Source organism: Lycorma delicatula, chromosome 12 (assembly GCF_047948215.1).
Source record: "Lycorma delicatula isolate Av1 chromosome 12, ASM4794821v1, whole genome shotgun sequence".
NCBI classification, from domain to species: Eukaryota; Metazoa; Arthropoda; class Insecta; order Hemiptera; family Fulgoridae; genus Lycorma; species Lycorma delicatula.
Window position 1 is genome coordinate 59,560,776 of NC_134466.1, and position 27,434 is coordinate 59,588,209.

At 30.4% G+C, this 27,434-nt stretch overlaps 1 protein-coding gene across 1 annotated transcript; it reads left to right on the top strand.

The window, feature by feature from the left end:
* The first annotated feature begins 534 nt into the window (after window positions 1-534).
* LOC142333450 (uncharacterized) lies at window positions 535-25,391 on the top strand. Its single transcript, XM_075380559.1, has 8 exons — window positions 535-660; window positions 2,490-2,581; window positions 3,188-3,307; window positions 11,253-11,361; window positions 14,607-14,681; window positions 18,381-18,437; window positions 22,971-23,070; window positions 25,291-25,391. Exons 1-8 carry the CDS (start codon window positions 648-650, stop codon window positions 25,310-25,312), a joined length of 588 nt encoding a protein of 195 aa, XP_075236674.1. The 5' UTR covers window positions 535-647; the 3' UTR covers window positions 25,313-25,391.
* Window positions 25,392-27,434: the final 2,043 nt, after the last annotated feature.

Genomic DNA, 27,434 nt, shown 5'->3' on the forward strand with positions numbered 1-27,434 from the left:
TCCCGCAATTTTTTTTGTCCATCTATTAAGACTAAAGGGAATTGCCAAATTTCAACTTACGAAGACACCGAAAATTGACCTTTAATTTAATTACCTTACCCTTTATTTAATTTGTTTGTCAGTTTTCATACCGGCAAAGAAATTAAATAAATGGTAAGCTTATTACAGAAAAGTATGTTAGAAGACATGCTAACGTAAATTCCCTACCAAATCCCGCCCGCGTAAGTCCAGAGATTTTTTAATAAAGGTGTAAAAGACACAAAAAAAATAAAAATAAAATTGTGTCGGCATCGTAATGTAAAAGGTGAGTACGCTTCCTTAGTGGGGACATTGACAAATAGGCCAACAATATTTTTTGAGCAGGGACAATCAGATTTTGCGCTGACTGTCCGATATCACTGTGGCAGAGAAACTGACAGCTCCATCTCTTCAATATGAACTTTGTCAGATAAATACGTAACGGTGTCTTTGAAAAAGTTTTTTCAAAGAGAAGAAAATATTAAAAAACGTTATTTTTTATATTAATTGCACATTCGTTATTTAGCGTAGGCTGTTCGTTAAGTTTTCTCGAAAACTTTGTCTATTTCAGTGAATAAACAAAGATTTTAAGTTTCGTTAGTGAAGAGGAAAATTCGTTTCATTTCTGGATGGAAAAGGAAAGTAAGTAAATCTTTGTAAAGTTACCGTGAACGTGGTCATGAATTCTGACTATTTTGATAACTATATTTTTAACTAACTGTTAAATGATGTGTTTTAAGTTTATTATAGCAAATGTATTTACTAAGAACATTATATGTCCGATGATAAAAATATGAAGAATATATTTTTGAAGATGAATTTCCACGTCTTGGCAATGGTCATTTTTTAATTGAACAATTAGTTCATTAAAAATACATTACGTGCTGAATGCTACTAATCTGTATGCACCAAATTTAACATTCGGAATTTAACTTCTTCAGGTTCATGATTAATATTATAAAAGAAGCTGAATTTAATAATGACAATCTGTGTTAAATCTGCTTTTCTTTACAGATTTGATGAAGTTTCTTTTCAATGCTTTAAGAATACATATTTTTAATATTTCATTAGTTCATCAACTATATTGCACAATACATTTTTAATTTTATTCTTTTGAGTATTTCTGGATAAAATACCAATAAAATTGTGCTTATTGTGTAATAATTGCACTTATTATTAATATCTTTGAAATAATTTGAAGAGAAAAAAAATTATTTCTTTTGTCAACAGTTCTACTCCCCTCCATGGCCTACTCTTGCCAGTATATTTCCAGAAATTGTACCATTATTTGCAATTATGTTCATTAATAATGCAGTTATTGTTATTTAAAATTTATGTACTATAAAGAGAAATAAATTGGCAAATGATAAAATTAAGGAGGTATCCTTTGTGTTAAAATACCATTGTTAACATACAAGAACTGTTCAGTCAATTACAGAAATTACTGAAAAAAGTAGCAATAAATTGCTAGAACATATAACTTTTATGCGTTGCTTCAAAAAGTGTCAAGAGCTTTAAAGCAAGGCTCTGTGGATGGTGCCACTTTTTGGTCTACACAATAAATATTTATGTTCATATGTAAGTATTTAATGTTCAAATATTACTATCTCAGTTTAAAATTTCATTAGTTTGTATTTAATCATTTCAATTTGGAAATTTATTTAATATTTTAAAAGAGTTTTTACGTTTTTTATGCATTTAAAAAATTAAAAATTACAATATAAGAATTTTTAAAATATTTTTCCCTATATGCTAGTACAATTTCTGCCAGAAATATATACAAAATAATTTATTAGAGGATAATGGAAGAAAACCTAAACAAAGTTATTATACGTTAAATTTAAAAAATTATGTTTTGCGACATCAAATTTGATGTTTTATGATAATTTTCAAAAAACTATTAGAGATATACTTAGTAGGTTAGATTATATTTATAATTTTATTTATTTTTTATTTTCTTATTTCAAAATAGTGTTTCAGTGGCGCCATCTAAGAACTAACTACAGCGGTAGATCACCTACTACATTAATACCTTGAATTTCGTTTTAATTTTCAGGATAAACACCATCAATTTTACCCTTTCATTTAAGTTCCAAGAATTTCAGTATGGCTTCATTTTTTTTGGAGGCAGAAATAAGGCAACATTTTTTGCAAGTTATATCCTAAAAACAATTCAGATTCATGTTTATATAACATGTTTCCAGATTCATGTTTATATAAACTTTTTTTTATCATCACTTGTAGTATGTATTTAGTAATTCTTGCTGTTTCTTGGTAAAGCAATTATTATTTGAAAACATGTATTAGATCAATAAGATGATTTTAAATGTAATAAGCATTAGAATTATAACAAATGTAAATAAAGGTGAGTTATTGTATCGGTCTCATTATTTAATGTACAGCCTCATACATTATTACAAGTAATATTTATGATAAATTGAATAAAACTGGAATAATTTTCCTTTTTGCAGTTCATGTTCATATTAAAAGATATTCCAGATTGGATGGAATTAAAAAGAAGTGGGCATTTGAAATAAAGGAAAATTTAAGTTTAAAAATTAAAGTAAGTATTATATTGTGCAGTAGTATCAATTATCTGAATTGGTTAAATTTATTAGCAAATTATATTAATTTTTTTCAGTGTAAAAATGAATGTGAATGATCAGAATTTTGAAGAAGCAATTCTTCATGAACTGGATGAATGGGAAAGTGAGAATTTTGATATTGATGAACCAAATTCAGGTCAAAATAGAGAATAGGGTGCAAGTGGTGACAAAGAATGGGCTACAGATGGAAATCAAGAAGTGGTTGCTGTAGAAAATGAGGAACAGGCTGTTGGTCACAATAACTGTATTGTCAGCGAGCATGATACAGATTCTGAGGTCGAAGTTTCAGGAAGTGGTGAGAATGAAGTGATTGATGAACATGGGGAAGAAAATGAAAACATTTATCTAAGTAAAACTTTGGTCTAAAGTAGAACCTAGAAGAAATGTCTGTGTTGTAGCACATTTCAGTGTGTACATATTATTATGGTGTGTTCCAATCAGAATGTAGATTTATTTATTTATCATTTTGATTTAACATCTTTTCAATATTAACTCTCTTGTAAAACAAAAAAAAAAATATTGTATGAAGTTCTACATTTTTTAAAAATATTTTCTACTTTCAGGAAGGAATTCTGTTTGTTTTGTTTGAAAATAAAATTGTAGAAGCTGTGTTTCTTTTAAATCAAGAAAATGTAAAAATTGCTTGGAAGGAGAATATTATAGCTGTTGCATATATTGATCAGGTATATAAAGCCAGTGTATTTTGATGAAATATTCCAGCTTTACTTTGAAGTAATTAATTATATATTTTTTAATTTTTGGAATCGATAAATTTATATCCACATAACCTTGTTTTTAATTGACAAAGCTGCTATTTAATGGTAAACTCTTGATTATTGTGGAAGTGTATTAAAAACTTTATGTTCTATAAACTGGTTAATCTGCCCCTCATCATTTGAATAATAATGAGTGAGACCATAGTATTAAATGGTCATGGAGTTTCAAGAAAAAGAGAGGTTAGGATATTGTAACCAATTAACAGCCAATGGTGCGTAAACAAACTTTTTTGTAAACCATTTTTATTTTTAATTTCTACAAAAGTTTTCACATTTTGTACAATTTGGTTATGTGTTGTAATCACAAAAAAAAACAATTATATGGTTATAGGTTTTTAATTAGCAAGTTTATTTGCATATTAACTTAACTGTATTTTACGAGATTGTGTAAACCCTTCCATGTAAGGTATATACTTTATACAGAAGGGGTAGGGATTGCGATATGCTTGTAAAAATAATATTTCTATTTTATTTGCTTATTATTTAGGTGTTTCTTTTATTTATCAATACATTAAAATTATTGTGAAAACTGATAATGAATACTGGTTGTTAAAAATAATGGTGCGATTATGCACCTTTGGCTGATGGATTGATGAATCACATACTAGGTGTGCAACATGTTATTCTTATGTTACAAATAATAACTTTACAATCCCGTGTTGTATATTTTTATGTTTGAATCATTAAATTTTTGTTTTGTCTCATTTTACTATATTTTTAGATATTATTTTATAAAATGTTCAGTCTCTTTGTTGCAGTCTCTATGTTTGTCAATAAACAGAATTTTCAATTTGATGTTTTTTTATCATTTACTTATTGATGAAGAAATGGTGCCATATTAGGCATTCAGCAAAAATGTTTACCAAGGGAAAACCAATTAGATTTGTATTTAAGCTTTGGTGTTTGTGTAGTTCAGATGGGAACTTGTACCGATTTATTTCATACATAGGTGCAAACTAAGAAAAATCTGAATACTGTCTCGGACACAAGTAGTAAGAGATTTGTTAAATGTTGTACCAATCCTAATGAGTGTAGATTTTTTTTGACAGTTTCTTTTCTACCTGTGATCTGTTTAATTTACTGGACAAAAAAATATATTTTGCAACTGGCACTGTCAGAGAAAGTCAGCTTCCTAATTGTCCATTGAAAAAACAAATTTTGCAGTTGTTAGATGGAATGATAATGCAGTGATGACACTTACCTGTAACCACAATGGCATTTATCTATTATCAGATACGAAAAGATACAGCCGAAAAGAAATAAAAGACACTGTGGTTGCTCAGCCATTAATAATAGCAGAATATACTAAAAGTATGGATGGCGTTGATTCCTCCTATGACAATGGTATCTGAAATAAGAGAATTTGACTGTGTGGAAAAAAATTGTGGTGGTCATTGTTTATCAATTTTGTTGATTTTATTGTAGTAAATTCATGTAAAATATATAGATTTGCAAATAACAGTAAAAGCAGTCAAATTGATTTTAGGCCTTTTTTGTATTATTACTGATAAAGAGTGAAGAAATAAAAATACCAAGAAGCATTGCTGAGAATGAAGAAAACAGTAAGATAATTTTCCTTTACCACTAATGGCAACCAAGGGTTGGTCATTTGTCAAAAAACAGTTTGCCTGAACAAAATAGTTTGGTCACAACGAACAGAAGATGTTTGTGATCAAATAAGGCACAAGTTATTTCAGAGTATGTGATAAAAGCTAGGTGAAAATGTAAGCTATGCAAAACTATAAAATCCTTTTGTGTATAAAATGTAAAATAAAGTGCACCTACATTCAAAATCTTTTCAAGAATTTCATTCACAGCAAGGAAACTAAATAATTTTTTTATAAAAAAGAAATTAAATTAAATAGTTTATTTTAACTATATTATTTTCAGTTTAATAAATCTTCTTATTACATTATCTTATCTTATCTTCTTATTATATTCTTCAGAAAATGACATTTTTTGCATGCTTTTTGCCAAAGTTACGTAAACTAACAATTTTATTTCAATTTTAATTGATTTCTGTGTTGGTATGAAAATAATTTAAGCTTTATATACGTAATAATACAGTGGCAAACAAACTAATTTGAACACAGCATTTTTAACATAAAATTTTATTTTTAAAATAAAAAATGTTTAGTAGCCAACTTACACAAATTTAATAGTTTATGTGTCTCCTTTTATTTTTGATTATCTCATTAGTCTTCTTTGGTATAGATTCCACTATGGTAGAATAATAATTTTTTATTTCTTCATTTCGAAACCAAATCTGTATTACTGAACTAACGTCAGTTTTTGTACTACAATTCGTTTTCCTAAGTCTTCTTTTTAGTATGGTCCATAAATTTTCAATGGGATTCAGGTCAGGGGAGTTCCCTGGCCACGAGAGCACTCAAAAGGTTTTTGGTTTTTGAAGTACTCTTTTACTTTCTTTGACGTGCGAAATGGTGCAAGGTCCTGTTGGAAGATGAGTTCTGAATAATTCTGCATAAGTGAGACTATTTTTCTTTGGCATATGTTAATGTATTGGTCTGATTTCATCATCCCATCCACAGGCATAAGTGCTAATGGCCTTTCATGTGAAAGCATTCCCAAAACATTTTTTTGGCTGGGTGTTTGGGAGTTTGTTGCAGGTGTACTGGCATAGTAGTCTTCTCATCTGCTGACTTATGAATATTGTCTACTCTCTTCCCTTGAACAAAGAAATGAGAGTCTCGTCTAAAAAAATAACTTTTTTTATATCTCAGTAGTTTATTCGTTATGTTCCTTTGCCCATTGAAGTCTTTTTGTCTTCATAAACTGAGTCAGTAACTGCTTATTTTTAGGTTTCCGAGCAATCCTTTCTTGCGTGAACTGTCATATCAGATACATTAGTCCCACTGGTTCACAATCGTGGATTAATTTTGCTTTTTCTTATCAGTAACTGATCCTGTGTAGGCATGGTTTTCTTTTTCCATGTATATTTTCCTTTTCTCTTTTGAGAGATGGAACCTGTTTGCCAAAACCTTTTCACGATTTCATTTACAGACCTAACCCCACACTACACTCACTGGCAATCTGTCTTTGTGTCATTTGTCTGTGTTGGGAAAGAGCAACAACTTTTGACGGCTTTCGTGGGGTTATATCCACTGTATTAACTAGAAACAAATAACAAACTTATAACAGGAATTCACAAGGTCATCAAAAACTAATTGGCAAAGAATTATAAAGGCACAAAAACCACTAATTCTGTTTGTATATGAATTAACAACATAACCTATCAGGTTGGTCTAGTGGTGAATGCGTCTTCCCAAATCAGCTGATTTGGAAGTCGAGAGTTCTAGCGTTCAAGTCCTAGTAAAGACAGATACTTTTATACGGATTTGAATACTAGATCGTGAATACCGGTGTTTGGATTTCAATTAACTACACATATCAGGTATGGTTGAACTGAGACTGTACAAGACTACACTTCATTTACACTCGTACATATCATCCTCTGAAGTAATACCTGAACGGTAATTCCCGGAGGCTAAACAGAAAAAGAAAGAACTACCAACATAACCTGAAACAGCAAGCAGTCTGTCACAGAATGAAAATTCCCTACAACAGAACAAAAATTTCCTTTGTTCGGATTAATTTGTTCGCTACTGTAGATGAAATAAAGGGTTTATTTAGAAAAAAATGACATATCTTTATGTCCGGCAGTTTAGTTAATAACTTCCTACTTGAAATTATAACTTGTGAAAAATCATGAATATTCTGTAATAACGGTTAAAACAAATTCTATTAATTTCAGAAATTAAAAAGAATTGGTGACAAGGATTTTCAATACAGTTGAAATTATTAAAAACAATTCTGATACATTAAAAAAAAAGTCACCCAAGGAATTTTAAATTGTTATATAAATAATGAACGAGTACGATGTTACATCTACTATGTTACATTTTCATTATTTATTTATTTTCAGTAATTGAGTTTGTTTTTAGATATTTTTCAATATTAAAATGTTTCTTGTTAAAATTGTAATACAGTACTTTCTTGCCATGTTTTGGTCTGCCTTTGTTTTTAATAAAGTCAAATCTCTTAAACATAAAGATTTAAGGATTTATTTTTATATAAAGATTCATTTTACGATTGAGCATAAATCACACCAAAATCTTTCACAAGTATAACTCGAAAACAAAGTGTTTTTGGCCCATATCTGTATGATTTTGTTTCTTTGTGAAACACTGTATTTTATAACATATATTTTTTCACTTAATGCTTGTTTTATTTCCACCCAGATTTACCTCATTGGCAGAGCTATCTGTTTCTTCGGAATATTCTATGAAATTAAATGAAAAACATAATTAAAATTATAGCAATACAAAAAAATTACAGTGATTTATAGGAATTAGTGATTGATATATAGTATAGGGATTTTATAGTAATTTATATACAAAAATTATAGTGATACAAAATCATTCAATTTGTGAAATGAATCTATTATTTATATTCCAATAAATGTTTTTGAAGAATTAATGGTCTTTGCAAAAAGTATTAAACATGGAAGAAAAGAAAAACAAAACAATAAATGAAAAAATCAATTTTAAAAAATAACTATGTTTAAAAAAAATATGCCATCATTTTCTTTTCATAATTTTAACTTATAAAAAATATTTTGGAAAAGTTAATAATTACCAAGACATAAAAGATTAAAGGATTGATGTGGCTCCCATTTTTAAACCTCTGATCATGTTAATACCATAATTTTTTTATTTATTAGAGAAAGTTGGTTTACCAAATAATATAATGTTTTTTAATCTAATCTTGAGATATAGATTTTTCTTTAGAAATACAAAATGATGGACAAAAGGAAAACTAAGTGGAAGTCACCATTGTTTTTTTTTATATAATATGTTTCATTAATTTGATGTATAGAATCTGAAAATTAATAACCAGGTTCACGTTTTTGTTACATTCTCAGTGATTTTGTCTGCGGTCAAGTACAAGAAGTTTTGGTGAGTTTGTTGTGAATAAGGAACAAGGTGTCATTATTCATTAATAAAAGTGTAGGCTATTTTTCTCTATAAGTAGTAGAATAAATAATTGTTTAATAAAGTTAATTATTGAGTTTATACTTATTATCTCACTGATATAAACACTTGCTAATTTTTATTAGCTATTGTGTAAAATCAGAATTGTATTTGTGTTATACAATTTTGGACTCAAGTAATTTATTTAAGAGTAAGTAAATTACATTTGTACAAATTTTATGGCGTGAATATTATTCTTGAACTGATAACACATGACAATATCATATATCAGTATCCCAGAAATTCTGACTTAACAATACCTTAATTATGCTTTACATTCATGTATAGGTGATTCAAAGAAACAGGAAATTTAAAAAATTTAAATAACGTTAATGAAAGATGTTTTTTAGAAAATGAATTTTATTTCATGTAATTGTACAAATGTTGCCATTTTAGAATACATACATTTTAGTTTATTTTTTAAAGATGACATCTTGCAGGTGACCTCCTCTTCTACGTAAACCTCATGAAGTCTCTTCGTTAAATTGTTCATGGTTTGACGTAACATCTCAACTGGAATTTCCGCAATTACTTTTCGGATCTTTGCCTTCAGTTCTTCCGTTGTAGCAGGTTACTGTGGAACACTTTGCTTTTAAGGTGAACCCACAAAAAGTAATCGCAAGCTGAGAGATCAGGCGATCTGGGAGGCCATCTAATGTCACCGTTTCGTGAAATGACAAGTTGTCCAAACAATCGGCGTACAGCTGCCATCGATATTCGTGCAGTATGTGACGTTGCTCCGTCTTGTTGAAACCAGTCTGTGTTAAGAATCGGTGGAAATCTCTTTTGTTGTTCCACAACAAAGGTTTCAAGCATGGCTACATAACGAGCCGACATCACTGTAATCGCAAGACCGTTGTCATCCTCAAAAAAAATAAGGGCCTATAACACCGTAAGATGACAGAGCACACCACACGGTCAGTTTCTGGCTATGCAACGGACGCTGGTGTAGCTGCGTAGGATTTTCTTGTGCCCAGTATTTGAAATTTTGCTTGTTAACAAATCCACTGAGGTGGAAATGCGCTTCGTCTGACATCCACAGTTTGTGAACAAACTCTTCATTCACATTTATCTTCTGAAGCATTACATTACAGAATTGTGCTCGCACAACTGCATCGTTCGTTTCAGTTCCTGGACGATCTGCAACTTGTATGGATGGAATTGCAAGTCCTTCGCTAACATTCTTCAAACACTTGAACTATGCAATCGTAAAGATGCTGAGAGACGACGGATTGACCGATGTGGACTTCGTGTGACAGCATCTTGTAAAGCTTGAGCATTCTGTGGTGTACGGACGGTTCGCTCACGGCCTGGAGGTTTCTTTTTCATTGCCGAACCGGTTTCCTCAAAATTAGATATCCATGTTTTAATTGCATGTGCTGATGGAACACGGTCGTGCCATCCCAGATTAAAATGACGGTGAAATTCTCTACGCGCTTCCTACACACTGTCATTGTTTTTGTAAAATGCTTTGATAGCAAATGCACATTGCGCACCACTCCAAGGATCCATGACAACTAAATGGCAGGTTAGATTAGAGAGGCTGGCGCCACTTATCAAGTGGTACCAATTACCCACGGCTACCAACACAACTTTCAAAATTTCCCATTTCTTTGAATCACTCTGTACAATAAATATTAAATTTATAATATCTGTTAGCATTAGTTTGCTGCACAATGTTTGTTATCAGTGAAAGAATGAGAGGAATAAGTCATAAGAGATTAGATAAACTAGCCAGTCAGGGCACTCTGCTCCCTGGACCCTTGATGTATTTGTATCCTCATATTTATGAGAATATTAAGCATTTCACAGAAATATTGTAAGAAAAGAAATATTAGTGTGTAGAGAATATTTTTCTGAATATTTAGTGTTTTTATATTTAAAATAGGCTTAAGGAGTGAATAGATATAGAATTTAATAGTTTTTAATCTAAATATAATGTTTAATGCTAGCCATATTAATAACAGGGAATTGGCTTGGGGACGCCATTTTCTTCGTTTAGTCTTGTGTGTGTTCGTCTGAGGCTGTGTTAGTTGTCAGTCCAGCTGCTGCTATTGGCGCAAAGCAGACCACGTGATGTGCTGGCCGGATGCATGTCCAAGTGACTCTCCTGCTAAATAAAAGATCCTTTTTTTTTTTTAATGCTAAATAGATATTAACTTATAATCTCTTTCTTTTATTAATAAATAGTAATAAGTAAATATAAATATAAATAAAAATAATCTACATTTAGAAATTAAATCTGTAAATTAATTGACAACAACAAACTGCTTCTAGTGGGAGAGAGTCACCATGCACAGCCGCCGCCTGGCACTCCACCATTTGTCTGCTCTGTGCGAATAGCAACTAAAATAAAAATGTGAGCACATATGACAAACATACATACAAATAAACCCACGCTCCATACTTTTTTTCTTATGAAATATATTATATTCTACTTTCATCATTATTTGTGATATTCATGTACACCAGATATTCAAAAAATTATGAAAGTGAAAAAATAAAAACTGATGTATTAGTAGAGAAGTTTTATTACAGTGCATTTTTTTTTTTTTTTTTAATAAATATTTACCTCATGAGTTTGAGCAAAGGTATATGAAAGAAACATTTTGTAGTGTATGAAAAATACTATACCTGACCAGGATTCAAACCTGGGACTTATGTAGAAAGGCTGAGGCACTACACCTCCATCATGGAGATTGGTTAATTGTTTGTTTTGTTATTAGAATTATTTTCTATTTATAATAAAATATATTTGTTACCTAAAGTTTAGTTAATTTATTACATTTTTTTTTAAGGGATTTGTAACCAGGTTCCGAATAATATTTTCAAATTCTACAATTGAGTCAAGAATGAAGCCAGTGATAAAAGTAATTGGTTTTTATAACCCGATTATAAGAATAAGGGGTAATTTTTTTAAATTTAATCTTACTGAATATTTATTTTTGTAATAATTTTTTTTTCAAATTAAAAAAAAACAAGTTTTTAATTTAAGCTAAATTAAAACTTTCTTTTTATTAAACTCTCACACTTCAACAAATGAACCAATTTTAATGAGACTGTACTTTTTTTATTTTGTGAAGTAATGCTGTACTACAAATGCTACTGTTGATTTTGTATGTTATTACTTTCATCTATTGTTGTCAATTGTAAACTGTTCATGCTTCAGTGTAATATAGTTTTGATCTTTGTGTTTATGTTTTTTTTTTAATTACCTTATTCAATCAAGGAAAGGGTTGCTTGCTATAGCAGAAGATTATACGCATTCTAGATCCTTTCAAGAAACATGTCAAATATTTGCAGAAAAATTTCCAAATGCCAGCATTCCAGCAAAGAGAAGAATATACAATCCAGTTAAAAAATGGTATTTGATGGGGTCGGTTTCACGTATAAAATGAAATAGCTGACCTTTTGTTAGAATTGCAGAAGACATAACTGATATTAAAAGAAGAATTTCTGCAGGTCTGAAAAAATTTATACACAACAGTGGTGTAAAATACACATCATGCTGTAAGATTCTGCTTCTTAATTAAAGTCTTAAAAGTTTCTGTACGACCTTATTTCACCAGGGTAGCTGAAATCTAAACGAAATTTTTCACTAGCCATAACTAACAAACAAAGCATTTTAGAACACATATTTATATGAACATTTTCCTTTATTTTCATGAGTATAATTGGTTACGAAAGTAACAGAAGAACTTTGTGATACACTCTGTATATTGTACTATGAGATAGGCAACCTATAACCGAACCATTACAGACTAAATATAGTTACAACATGTAACATTATTTAAGTCAAAAGTTAACAATGCCATCAAATTCTTGTTGAATGTCCATTTTCGGTACACTAATAATGTGGGGAATTGATTCATAAGCTCTATCCTTCAAACACCCCAAGGTAAAAACTTTAAGTAGACAAATCTGGAAAACATGGATGCCAATTTAAATAATGAATCATATAGCATGATGTGTATTTTACACCACTACTTGTGATAACTTGTGTGTAAATTTTTTCAGACCTGCAGATATTCTTCAGCTATGTCTTCTGCAGTTCTAACAGAAGTTCAGCTATTTCATTTTGAATTTGAAACTGATCCCGTTGTATACCAATTTTTAACTGGATTGTATATTCTTCTCTTTGCTGGAATACTGGCATTTGGAAATTTTTCTGCAAATATCTGACCATGTTTCTTGAAAGTATCCAGAATGCATATAAGCTTCTGCTATAGCAACCCTTTCCTTGATTGGATAAGAAAAAACATAACCACAAAGATCAAAACTATATTACACTGAAGCATGAACAGTTTTCCAATTGACAACAATAGATGTGAGTACTAACATACACAATCATTAGTAGCATTTGTAATACAGCATTAAAGATTACACTCAAATAATTGCAGTTTGAGCCGACTTGGTTTGGTTTTAAGTTGTTCACTCAGTTTAACAACCCACAAAACATAATTTGAAAAATAGATTTTTGAGAGCTGAAACTCGCATAAAAAAGCAGTTTTAAGCACGCTTAGTTTAGTTTATATAGTGTATACTCTCCGCAAACTGTACTCTATAGGACTTGAGCTAAAATGTGAGGGGAATAATATCAATCTTCTGAAGTGGACGACTCTAAAAGTTCTCATCTTTACATGTTGTATTGTATATAAACTACTTTTTTTTTATACTAGACTTGAATTTTTATTTCAGAATATTCAGTTTGTTTTGTGACCAGAGTAGTTGATTATAATAGCATAATTAATTTACTACTTGGGATTCTATTCAGTGAGTCATTGAATGGAAACCAGAAAAATTCTGGTTTCTAGATTTCAACGGAAATATCCATTTTGACCATCCCTGAATCCATTTTGACTAGTTTCGGCGTGACGTCTGTTTGTACGTACTTATTTATCTTGCATAACTCAAAAATTATTAGCCGTAGGATGTTGAAATTTTGGATTTAGAACTGTTGTAACACCTAGTTGTGCACCTCCCCTTTTGATTGCAATTGACTCAACCAAAAGTGTCCAAAAAAGTCCAAAATCCAAATTGTTTTGGATTTTGGACTTTTTCTTAACTGCACTAATAAGTCCTCATTGAGGGCTTTTCAACAATATATCATAAGTAGTACTTATTTTCATTGGTTCCAGAGTTATAGCCAAATTACATTAATATTAATTAATGTAATATTTGGATCTTACAGGGGAAGTCACACATCGGTTCAAATCAGAATTCATCCTTTTTATTTAATTTAATACATTGATTTATTAATAATTATTAACCTCTCATTGCAAAAAAATGTTAACGATGAATAATAATTCAATAACAAAAAAAAAAATATGAAAAATTATCATAAATTTTTAATGAAATAAAATTTTATGTACTTTTCATTTTAAAAAAATTTGTAAATGTAATTTAATAGGTGTACAAGAAACTCATGTGTTGTCACATTAGATTTTTCTAGAAAGTTGCCATGTCATCTATATTAATAATAAATCTAGTTCGATTTTCAATTTTGAAAATTAAATTTAAAATAATTGATATTTTTCTGAAGTGCAGGGCCTATTTAGCCTGCCTTGTTTTTTTGAGCTTAAAAGTTTATTGGATTAATTGTTTACTTCAACAAGTTTACCTGATTCAGTGCAGTGTTATTCAGCAAAACAAAAAAATTATAGTTTACTAAAAAAGCATATGCGTGCCCCAGTGCTGATGAGACTGAAAATCTGGCCAAAGATTGAATGTATAAATAAATATAGCCAAATAATTATGCCAAATTTCAACTTTTTTGGTTAACAGGTTTTTAAGATATGAAGCAAAAACTGCTTATAAATAATATTGATTATCTCTCCTCAATCTGATTATAGCTTCTCAATCATACTAAAGCTCAATTTTCTATGACCACTAAAATAAACTAAAAATGATGAAAACTACATCTCTCTCCCCCCCTCTCTCTCCTTCCAATTATTAATCTTCACTAAGATCTGGAGATCAAGTCCAAACTTCTGACAGCAATCTCTAAATGTATGAGCATTTATTCAGGACAACTACAGTTCTATAAAGATATATTTAATATAAATTTTTACACAGCTACATTTTTTTAATGATACATTATTTTTATGTTTTAACTGATTTAACTTTTAATTTTTCAAAATAATTTTTTGCAGATAATGTTGCAGATTGTGTAATGGAAAAAAGGAAGGAACAGAATCCAATTGCTCCATTTAACAAAACAGAAGCAGGTAATTAATTGGTTTATGCAGGTGTTCTAGGAAGTTTCTACTTTCCTTTGACAACGTATTCCTCTCATCAAAGTAATGAAAAAAATCATAATAATTATAGAAATGTTGTATAATATGCTTTGAGAAAACCACATTTATAACCAATATAGAAATAACTCCTCCAAAAGCTTTAACCACAAAATATGAAAATATCAATACGTAAAAAAATTTAAATATTTAGGGGAAATAATCCAGAAAGATGAACTGAACAAAGAATCAAATAAAACCATATCTAGAAAAGTGGAACTAGCTTTTTAATTAAATAAGAATATGTGCAATAAAAAAAACACTGTCCATGAAAAAAATTAGACTTTATAGTACTGTTATTAAACCGGAATGCTTATACGGAACAGAATGTTTATCCTTAATAAGAAAATGAGAAATAGAGGAAATGGAAAAGAAAGAAAAGTAAATTCTGAGAAAGTTCTTAGGATCCAAAAAATAAGAAGGGGGAAAAAAGGAATAACAAAGAAATGAATTCATCTGTCAAAAAAAAATTATTTTCCAAATGAAAAGCTATTAGATACAATTAATAAAAGAAGAGTATTTTTATTTTTTTTTGCATATTTAATCTGGATGCATGAGGACAGATTAACTAAAAAAAACATTTCAATAAATGAATTCCAGTTCCAGTTTAATTCCAAAACGGTCAACAAATGTATATAAAAGTTAAAAAAGTAGATAGAACAATTTTCACCTGATCCCACCTACTATTTGATCTTTGACATGCAGTGGTGAATCTACTATCATAAAATGTTAAAGACACTCAGTAGAATCATGTTTAAATAAGTCTAAACCCATTGATAAGTGATCAGATCAGAAATGTGTGTTTGGTTGTTTGACTATTAACAAATATAGAATGGAAAGAGCACATATATTTGTCATTCTCATAATATAGTGTAGAGAAATATATACCAAGATGTTTGTGATGTCATCAAGCTTGCGTATCTTCAGTCGGTGATCAATTTAATATGGCATTGTGAATTTTTTGATGATTTTATCTGTCATAAAAGTTTTTGGTTGTTGAAAGCAAAAGGGAAGAATCCTTTAAAGTGGAATTTAACTCTTTTTGGATGTCCTTTGTGGTTAAACCTTTTAAAACAAAATATTTCCATTATCGATTACCTCAGTTTCTCTGATATTACTTGATTCCTCTTCTATTGTTAAAATCTGGTTGTCACCTCTATACAACCGTTCTAAATATTCCTTCCATTGTTCTGCAATTTTTTTCTTCATCATATATCATTTTTCCCTCTTTATCCATTGCACTCATAGTTTTTACCTTCCTTACACTGAAGAACTTTTTAATGTTTCCATAGGCTTTATCAATCTGACCCAAATTCATAAGTTGTTTTTATCTTCACACTTCTTTTTTAGGACTTTTTCTTTAGCCTCTCACACTTTCCTATTTATCTTATTCCTTAGTTCCTTGTACTTTTCTCTTCCTTCCCTATCTACCACGTTTTTGTACTTTCTTCTTTCATTGATCAACTCAACAACTTCTTCACTTATCCATTCCTTCTTCTTTTCATGTGTTTTCTTCCCAATTACTTCTTCAGTTGTATTCAGCATTTTTACTCTGTTCAACATCCAGTTGTTCACTTGTTTCTTTGCCTTCAGTGACTTTCTCCATTTCTGCCATGTATGTATTATGAAATGCTTCAACTTCTTAACATTCCAGTGATTCCTTTCTACTCTTGCACATAAGTTTTTTTCATTTTAACATGGAGCACATCATGACTAAATTATAGTCACTATTTGCATCTGCTTCTGGATAACTTCTGCTTTCCTTTACTTGATTTCTGTATCTTTTCCGCTCTAAAATATATCTGTTTGTGCTCTTTTTATGTCCTCATGAGCTTTCTATATATATATCTCCACTTTAGATGGTGCTTAAATAGTGTGTTTGAAATTATTAATGTTGTATTTTGTGCAAAATTGTATGAGTATTTCTTCTCTCTCATCCCTTCCATAATTCTGAGTCTGTAATTTCCTACAACCTTCTCTCCGCATCCTTTCCCAACAGTAGAATTCCAATCTCCCAGTATGATCAAATTCTCTTCCCCTCTGATATTCTCTATTAAATTACTTAACTCTTCATACACTCTCTCTAGTTCCTCATCTTCTTCTTTGGTTGTTGTTGGCATGTATACCTGCACTATCACAGTGTCCTTTGGTTTAGTGGCAATTCTGACTAGAATAATTTGCTCACTGTATTGCACGGGCACCTTTACATTATTTTGTGATATCCTGGTCTGTTTTTGGTGGTTCCCGTGTGTATTATCCTACACTCTCCACTCCAAAAGTCTCCATGATTAGGTCATCTCATCTCTGCAACTCCCAAGACATTCATTGTTAATCTCTCCATTTCCAACTTAACATTCTCCAATTTCCCTGCCTGTAACATCGTTTTCGCATTCCAAGTTCCTATTCTCTTCTGATGTTTATACTTTATCGAAGCAGAAGCCTCTCTAGTTTTCCCCCTCCCGAGATCCAATTGAGGGACTATTTTACCTCCAGACAATTTAGCAAAAGAAGCCTCCATCATGAATTACTGGTACTAGGGACATCCAACAGGATCTTTAATGGGGTGGTTTCCCGGCCTTCTCCATCCTATGCCTTGACCACCTAGGTGGTTCCTCCGCCTTTAGGAGTAGTTTCCTACCACAAGGGCAAAAGGGTTCCCTGTACCTCTACTTACTCATCTGCTGTCCAAAGAAATCATGGTAGACTTGGTAGACACCTTATACTGGAAGTTACTCAGTCACCAGAGCCTTGTCAATAACAGGATGCAGCATGCAACAAATCTTAGTTGCAACTCGAGAAAGTGAGGTTGACAATTACATGGGGAGAGGCTATTTGAGACACATCCACATGTCATACATCCCCTTTAAATAAGATTTACAAAATTTTTTCCCAATTTTTGGATTTCAGATTAAACAATTTTTACTTAAATGATTTTGTAAATAAATTAAACCTCCAATTCTATACTTTAGAAAAATTAAAATGGCTTTACAAGCGACCCTCTTCAAATAGAAAAGGTTGTTAGTTGTTTAATACGCTGTCTCATTTCAGGGAATGATCATATTGCTTTGAAAATGGCATAATTGTTACTGGAACTTGTAATGTCAATATGATCAAACATATTTAAGTAACCAAAAAGATGATCTGGTGGATTAACTCGGATTCTACATAACTGAACAACAGCACATACTGCATGTGATAATTGCTGCCATGCAACAGTTGTTTGGGAAGCATGTCGTCTTAATATATGTAGACATCCCAAGGCTTCATGATCTCCAGATTTAAGTGTGTATATGGTTACTTTTTATGATTTTTTGTTGACAAGTATGGTCTAAAATAGTAAACCTCAAAGTTTTGATGAACTTAAGAACAATAATGAAGAGATCAAAAGCATTACAATTGAAATGTTGCTAAAAATTGTAAGAAACTTAATGAGAAGCTTCAAGAATTACATAATTTCAAGAGGTACATTTGGAGGCTATAATATTTAAGGTGTAATAATTATAAGATAGTTTTTTAAAGGATATATTTTGTTTTTAAATCTGATATAAGTAAAATTAATTAAAGAAGGTTTTAAGTTTTCATTTTTACTTTCTTTAGCCTACCCTGAACTATTGTATACTTTTTTTGTTTTAGAAAATATTATCGAAGAAGTATCATTAAAGAAACTGAAAGCCCTTATAGAAGTTGGAGGTAATTATATAAAAAGAAATATTTCATTTTATAGAAGTAAGAATCTGTTCAGTTTGGTTTCTTTTGTTTTCTGATGTTCAGCCTCTGGAACCAACATAAGTTATTGCTTCAGAGGATGAATGAGGATGATATGTATAAATGTAAATGACAGTCTCAGGTCGACCATTCCTGAGATGTGTATTTAATTGAAACCCAACCACCAAAGAACAACTGTATCCATGATCTAGTATTGAAATCCATATAAAAGTAAGTGCCTTTACTAGGATTTGAACCTTAGAACTCTCGACTTCGAAATCGGTTGATTTTGTGATGAGTTTGCCACTAGACCAACCCGGTAGGTTAGGTAGAAGATGTACTAGATACATACCAACTTGGTTTTACAAAGAATATAATAAAAGAAAGAGTTTAAATTACTATAGTATTTGTTGAAGTTATATTACAATAAAATAAATCGATATACACAACAAGAGCTTACCTGAAGGGAAAGCTGCGGCTCTGGTAAATAGAAGTTATGATGTGTACTGATATTTACCTTCTGTATCATATAAAATAAGAATTCATTCAAGAGAATTCTCTCAGACTCTCGTATTCCAACTCCAATACTTAATCTGCAAGAGCTCTGCTAAGCTGAACAGCCCAGTAGAAGGTTGGGTAATAATCCGAGCAGGACACTGCAGATTAATAAATTAATATTGGGGAGGATTTGGAATTGTATCCTTCGTTGTTCTCTTTTTTTGATTGGATCAAAAAAAGACTGTCAACAATGACAGTCTGTTATCAGACTGTCTCAAGGAGTAGGGGAAATACTCCCCTTAATGGTCACAAAGTGTGTTGGATTTGAATTTGGTTTATGTATGAGGGTGGGCTGAAAAGTTTCCATCCTGATAAAACAATAACAGTTTTCTTTTGGGTTACCCACAAAGCTAATACACTTTTCGTAATGGTTCTCTAATTATACCAACTTTAAAATGCGATTTGTCGGGCTCCACAAAATACCCATTTACAGCATCAATGACTTCCTTGTTGCTCTCAAATTGTTGTCAACCATGCCATTTTTTTAGGTTAGGAAATAGGTAATAGTCGCTGGTTGCTAAATCAAGTGAATAAGGCAGTTGGGAAAGCAATTGGAACTTCAGTTCCAAAAACTAAAACTAGTAAAACAAAAAAATATGAACGTGCTGGTGCATTCGTGGTGAAAAAATAATTTTTTTGCTAGATGTGGTGGCTTTCCTTTTACTTCATCACTCAAATGTTGCGACAAGTTCGCATAGTACTCGCAATTGATTGTTTTACCCTTTTCAAGCTAATCAATTAAGATAATTCCTTTTGCATCCCAGAAAACAGTCACCATAACCTTATTGGTTGACACAGTTGTTTTTGCCATCTTTGGGGTTGGTTCAACTAGTCCTGTCCATTGTTTTGACTGTTGTTTACTTTTAGGAGTGAATTGGTGGACCCAAGTCTCATCCATAGTTATGAATTGATAAAAAGATTCACTGGGATTCCACTTATACAAAGTGGAATTTATTCATATTCTAATTCATCCATTTATTCAAATTCTCAGTTGAAACAATTTTCCATCACAACTTTTGCACGAGCATTGGCAAATAGGGCATCCATTCATGCAAAGTTTCTCGATGCCCAAGTAATTATGTAAAGTATTACGTACATGTTCATTTGAAATTTTAACAGTCTCAGCTATTTCACATACTTTTAATCTATGGTTCCCCAGCATGATAATTCGTGTTTTCTCTATCATTTCAGGAGATGTGACCTCATCAGGGCATACAGAGTATAGTTCGTTATCAGTGCTTTTATAATCTTTATTGAATTTAGAAACCCACTATTCTGTCATTGAATATGAAAAAGAAGATTGTTCTAGTGCTGAATCCATTTCTCAAACGATGTTAAAACTTTCAAATAGAAATATTTCATAACCGCACGTTTTTCCAATTTCTCCATTTTCTTGAAAATAAAGGTGTCTTTTTCAATAGGCTGTCAAACCTAGACTAACAGAGCTACTTACCTGAAATGTGGTATAGAAGCTAGTAAAGGATTGTACTACAGAATGTAGTGCAATCTAGTACAGTAAGAAATTAGACTTGCTGGTGCCATCTATGTGTCAAGCCTTAAATTTCTAAGCTTACCCTCGTATTTTATATTGGTCGTATCAATATGTTATTCCAAAACTCTCTTCCAATTTACAATTGGAAGAAAATAATTGTAAATTATTTTGTATATAATCAAATATAATGAAGTTAACAAAAATGTTTATCTCATTTTTTTAGTTTTTTAAATTAATTCCAAAAATAAATTTTGTTATTTGTTTTCAAATTTTAACTTTCTCATTTCTCACATACAAGGTGTTATATTTTCATACTTATTATTAATTAATAATTATAATACTACTTATGTATGTTTATATTCAAAATAACCTAAGCTATGTAAAAAAAAACTGTCAGTTGGTAGGCCTGTGAATGCAGAGAATCACTATTGCTGTTCTTCTACAAAATATTAAATAAAAATGACTCTTCTGTTAATACTAATCAAATAGTTGAATAAGTAATTTGCAGTACTGTGATTAACTGCACCTACCTTCAGAATTTATGTCCAGATTCAAATAAAATGGAATTTTCTTTTATTTGTATTTGATTTCCTATATTCATCTACTGCAGTATATGGCCACTGATTGTAAGGAATTTCATTAAGAGCATCATCAAATTTGTATTTGGAAAATATTACTTATACTTAAGTAATTAAAATAATTATTTTAGGTTTCAAAAAAAAATAATAATAATTAATTTGTGTGCATATTTATATATACCAACACACAAATTAATTATCTACTTTTTTACAGGGTGAATTATTAGTTTTTTAAGTTTTTCTATTACTGTGTTTTGGTGGTTAAGTCAATTTTTGAATATACACATAAGCACACATAGAACTCAGGTGCACACACACACATACACATGAAGATATATATATATATATATATATATATACACAAGGATCATTCAGTAATTAAACAGACAGCAAATAATAATAAAGCAAATAAATTAAACAGACACCAAATAATTAAACAGCTGTACAGCAAAAATGGTTTATTAAATAAACACATTTTTCTTGTCTACTTTTCCATGTAATCCACACCAACTTGCCCTATCTTTTTACGAGTCTTCTTATCCCCTCAGCAATTCTTTACCTTGATCTCGAAGCCAGTTTTGCACTTTTTTTTTTACTTCTTTGTTGACATTAAAATTGATGCCACTCAAAGCTTCTTTCTTCTGACCAAACAGATAAAAAACTGAAGGGGCAAGGTCACGGCTGTAAGGAAGATGAGGTAGGAGCTCTCAACCCGCTTTGCCGATAGTTTCCAGCATCAGTTGAGCCATATGATGCCAAACGTTGTCTTGAAGAAGAAGCAGACCTTTCCTCTGCCATCCTGGACATTTCCTCTTCAAGGTGGGCTTGACTTTGTTCTCAATCATGGCTGAGTAGTATAGGCTGTTGATAGTGCGTTGGTCCTCCAAATTATCACAGAAAATCGGATCATAGAAAGAACTCCAAAAGAAGGTTAACATGACCTTACCAGCCGATGGTTGTGTTTTTGAAGTTCTTTCGGACAGGCAATTCAGCGTGTTTCCACTGCATGCTTTGATGCTTAGACTTCTGATGCTTGGCTCAAAATGATATCCAAAAATGCATCACCTTCGTTATTGAAACGATTTTTGAGTTCGGTGCAAATGTGAAATCTCTCGGCTTTGTGATTAATGGTAAGCTCTCTGGGAACCCACCTTGCACAAGTCTTACTGTAGTTCAGTTTGTTTTGAATGATGGAATGAGTTGTGCCTATACTTACTCGACATTTTTGAACTCTAAGTCGGCGGTCTTCTTGGATAAGTGAATCATACGAGAATCTAATGCAGAGGTATACTGTTACCGGACATCCAGAGCAGTGCTTGTCGGTCACACTATTTGCACCCACATTTAACTTTTCCACCCATGTGTAAAAATTCACATGGTTCATGCAACAACTGTCGTATTGTTTGTTCATCTGAGAGAATATTTCTGACAGTTGTACACTTTCCGAAAGTAAAAATTGGATTGCACAATGCTGTTCTTCAAAAGTGCTTTCTTCAAGTGGACAAGTCATTGTAAGACGTTAGAGGTTATGTCTATGTAAATATTAATTGAACAGCTGACTAATACTCTTTGCAAGGTTGCCAGCTAACACTGTAAAAGTTTCAATTCCCTGCATTAAGTGTTAAAAATGTTTGTCTGTTTAATTATTGAATGACCCTCGTATATATATTCATGAATATATCAGCAGAATATTTATTCATGAAACTGTTATTGTAACATGAAAATGTGTGTGAACTCATTTCTTTGTTGACAAAGTTCATAATTATTTAATAACAATTATTTCATCATTTCAGAATTCCACAGTACAAATAGTTTTCTTAATGTTTGGCAAACCTTAATATTGTATTTTTCATTTAATTTATATATATATATATTTTTTTTCTTTTACAGAGGATGAGTCACAAAAAGAAATAATTTCAACTTTAATTCTAGATCCAAAATTTCTTCAGTATGTAATAATGTTGAATAAAACTATTAGAAAAAGAGAAAGGTACATTTTTTATTTATCTATTTATATTTGTGAGATTGTAAAATAAACTCCCCTCAGGAACCATGATAAGAACTTGAGGTTGATGAGAGGGCTTGGAAAGCTTTGAGTAGAAGGTATCTGTAACTTGAATGTTATCATATAGAAAGGTCAGAGTAAAGAATAATTCCTTTAAAAAGGAACACTAGCTCTTTTAGTAATTGTTCAAGATATCAAATAAATTTACGATTAATATTTCTTATGAAGGAAAATCTTAAAGCTTACTAAAAGGATTGAGTACTCTGCGGGTGGGGTGAAATCAATGGAAAAGTACAGCTTTATATTCTAATGATATATGTTTTTTATTTATATTCCTTTTTTAACTATATTATGGCATCTTCTAGGGTAAAATATTTTGGAGAAAAAATGGTCACCGATCAGTGTTGAATATAGGGGAATACTCAAGAGAAGGTCCAAAATAGTTGAGAGACTGAATTTTATCAAACCAGTCAAATGATTAATTACATTAAAAAACTGCTCAAATCTTTTATGTATTTATTATTTTCTATTTTTGAGAAGGAAATTTACAAGCCCGTTTGCCTTGAAATTAGTTCTTATATTGTCAAGCTCTTGAGTTTATTTAAATTTAGATATTTATATAAAGTCTTTTAATTTCAAATCTACCAATTCTATTTCATATATTTACAATTTATAAAGGTTGCTTATTATTTAATTGAAATATTTGATTAAATTAATCTAATCTCTGAAGTCTAATCTGTAATATCTTCATGTGGTGTATTATGTTATCATATAGTGTTTCAGATAGTGCCTGTTAATATGTAGTGTTCTAGCAGTACTGTGTTCTAATTAGCATACATATTTTCATAAGTCTTGTGCTGACAGAATAAATCATAATAAATGAAACGGTTATAAACCATGTTCCACAATGCACAAAGACTAAAACATTAAAGAATTCAAAAGCTGCTCTGCCTAAAAATCCAGCACAAAAGCTATCGAAAAATAAAATCGTTCAAATTATCAAGAAAATAGTTAATTCAGTTGCTAATTAAAAGCTCTTTGGAATTAAATTAGTAATAAATTTGATGATTTTTCAACAAAAGTATCTGTTATTAATGGTAGAGATGACACTGTTGAAGAAAGGATTGGTTTTTTTGAGGAGAATTTGGCGTATAATAATGAAGATGTCATTTATAAAGCAGTTGATAGAGTAACAGAAAAAAAATCATAATTTTCAACTTAGAACATTCTAAGGATGCATCTAACTTTGATAAATGCGTAAATTTTATTATCAAAACTTGTAGAGAATTTAATTCAGAGAAAATTGATGTAATAATAAAGTCTACGAAAACAAAAAAGAAATTATTGTAAAAATTTATTATAAATTATTTGTTATTTATAGCTGTTTTTTAATATAATAAATTTAGACCTTTGAAAAATTAAAATACTTTTAATTTACTTTAAAATAAAATTACTCGCTTTGGTATAATGTATTAATTTACAATAACTCTGGATTTCTCTTTTGAAATAGATTTGAAAACTGGATTTCTCTTTTGAAGTATCTATCTATCTCAAAAAATAAATCCAGAGTTTTAACTGTTTTAGTATCAAAAATAATATTTTTTTCAAAATTGGAAGTATGTTTAAATTTTCCAAATTGGAAAATAATATTGTTAAGTATCATTTATATCTAACAATATTTGCTCATTATCTAGTGATAATGATTCTTTTACAACCAAAATTATTATACAGTCTTAGATTTTAAGAAAAATATTTTGTAAACATTGCATGGCTGTTGAAGTAAACAACAGCTATGCATCATAGTTTTTTTCTTTATATTAATTACGGAATATTAGTTTTGTTTTTAGCAAATGGTTTCATCAAGAAAATGTTAAATAATTAATTTTGTTTAAATTTATTATTAGTTTATTAAATTGCAACCATTTAAATCTATTAAACAAAATTGTTGATTTAAGCAAACACAGTTGAAAATGTGTAAAATTAGCCTATACCATTAAAGGCTCAGGTAGGGTTCTTAAGTTAATTACAGTAATCGTGAAGTTAATTGTAAAAAAGTTTTTAGGTATTTTGGTTTTGTTTTATGTTCTAATTTTTTGTCTCCTGATTGTAATCGTTTGACAATCTAAATGGGCATGATTTTTTTTGTTTTTATATTAAAAAGTTTACGTATTTTTCACTTTTATTCTATACTTTTGTTGTTTCTAGGGATTCCAATGTTCAGGATTGAAAAAAAAAATTGTAATAGGTATCAATTGTGGATTATTCTTTATATTTGTTACCATTATTGTTAAAAAAGGGTTTCTAATAAATTAATAAAAATAGTTTGCAGTAAAAAATTTTTATTCTACATCTTCCTTTTCTATTTCTCAAGTTGTTGAATTGGTACTTATTTTGTTAACAGTATGTATGGTTTTTTTCTCATGTTATTTTATTTGCTACTTTATAATAATTAATAAAAACTCTGAACCTCAGTTAGGATGTCATAATAGTACAGCCAAGTTTTGTCACCTGTCACAGTATTGTTCACAGGGAGATTTTCCATTTTCAAACTTTTTCATCATTTCACGGCACCCATGAAACACAATCTGCCATCTGATTGTCGGTTAAGTGTTGCAGCACTCAAAGACTACAAAGCTTTTTAACTTGAAGGTGATCTTGGAGAATAATATGGACTATTGGTGCATTTATATCCAAAATCCCCTCTATTTGATGGTAGGTCACATGCCTGTCTGTATCAACCATTTTTGGTACTGCAGCAGTGTTTCCATTAATCACAGACAAAGATGGTGACTAGAGTGGCTGCAGCGGAGGTAAGCATGGCACTAATTTGTAATCGCCTGTGATGATCTGTTCTATAATATTCCAAAACTTTTCTAGTGCTCTTTGTACTACAGTAAGGGTAACAAAGATGCATCTCTTCTGCAGTAAATTCTATTCATATTTTGTACCCAAGTCTAAAATATAGTACAGATTTTTTATTCTTAACTGTATTGCTGTTTTACTCTGAAGCAGTATAATGTAACTGTACTGCTGAAACCCAGCAATTTTAATTAAATGTCTTTTATTCACATCCCTTTTTCCATTCAACTCTAATGATGAAGATAATGTTAATGACTAGGTAGATGTTGTAGCAGATGAGGAGGACGCTGCTTACAATAATTTTACATTTTTGGAATTACCTAGTATAAACCTTGACTGCCAGTTGATTTGGCAATAATAGCATACATTTGAAGCATTTGTGAAATACACCACCAATTTATATGCTGAAAAATTTATAGCAACCAATATGGATCAACTGAAAGCACAAAGCTGTGTAAAACAGTGGAAATCTGTTCCTGTTTTTGAAATGCAAACTTTTGTTACAGTTATAAGTATGGGTGTAAATAGAAAGCCCACAATTTTTAGTTACTGTTGAATAGCAGCAGCTAATATACACTCTGATTTGGGAATATATTTTCTAGGAATCGGTTTCAAACTCTGTTGCAGTTCTTTCACATGATTGATACAGCTAGCATATCTACTCCAGGGCATGTAAACTATAATCCATGTGCGTGATTCCAGCCTCTTGTAGACCATATGAATAATATATTCAAACATTATGTTATTCCAGACAAGTATCTTTCTATTAATGAGAGCATGGTTGGAACTAAAACACACAGTCAATTGTTCCAATACATGCCAAAGAAACATCACAGATTTGGTGTAAGATTTTGAATATGTGATGCTGTATCATGCTATTGCTTAATTTTTTTTATTATAAAGGTGCCAAGGAGACTGAAAAACAAGAAATCCAAGAAAAAGGATTGGCATTTACAGTTGTTGTCAAATTGCTGGAATTATCAAACCTTTTAAATAAAGCATACCATGTTTTTGTAGATAATTTTTTAAATTCTATTAAATTGTCTTAAGTATTTGTACTCAAGTTCACTTTTATAACTGTACACTGTGTTTGAATTAAAAAAGTATTCTAGTAGATATTAAACAAATATTTCCAGGTGGTACAACCAAGTATAAAAGAAAAAATTCTATGCTTGTTGTTAGGGTAGGAGAGAAAAACCCAAAAGAAATAAGTACTGTTATTATCAACAAATTCCACTGCAGCAAACCAATGTAGAAGTAAGTGAAGGGGAAACCATGTTTATATTAAACATAAACCTAAAATGATAAGTAAATATAATTCTTTTATTGGAGGAGTAGAGATGTAAATGATCAAATGCTATGTCAATACTTAGATGACCATAAAACAACCAAATTTTCAAAAAAATTAACATTTAACATATTTGGATACATTGTTTCATATGTTCTATATAAGTGTAATTCAACAAAACCTCTTTCCAGATTGGACTTTA

Bases quoted from the DNA above. Each gene is read 5' to 3' on its own strand.
- LOC142333450 (XM_075380559.1), top strand. The intron at 2,582-3,187 runs GTAAGTATTATA...TTCTACTTTCAG, and splicing joins ATTTAAGTTTAAAAATTAAA to GAAGGAATTCTGTTTGTTTT. The intron at 23,071-25,290 runs GTACATTTTTTA...TGTTGTTTCTAG, and splicing joins ACTATTAGAAAAAGAGAAAG to GGATTCCAATGTTCAGGATT.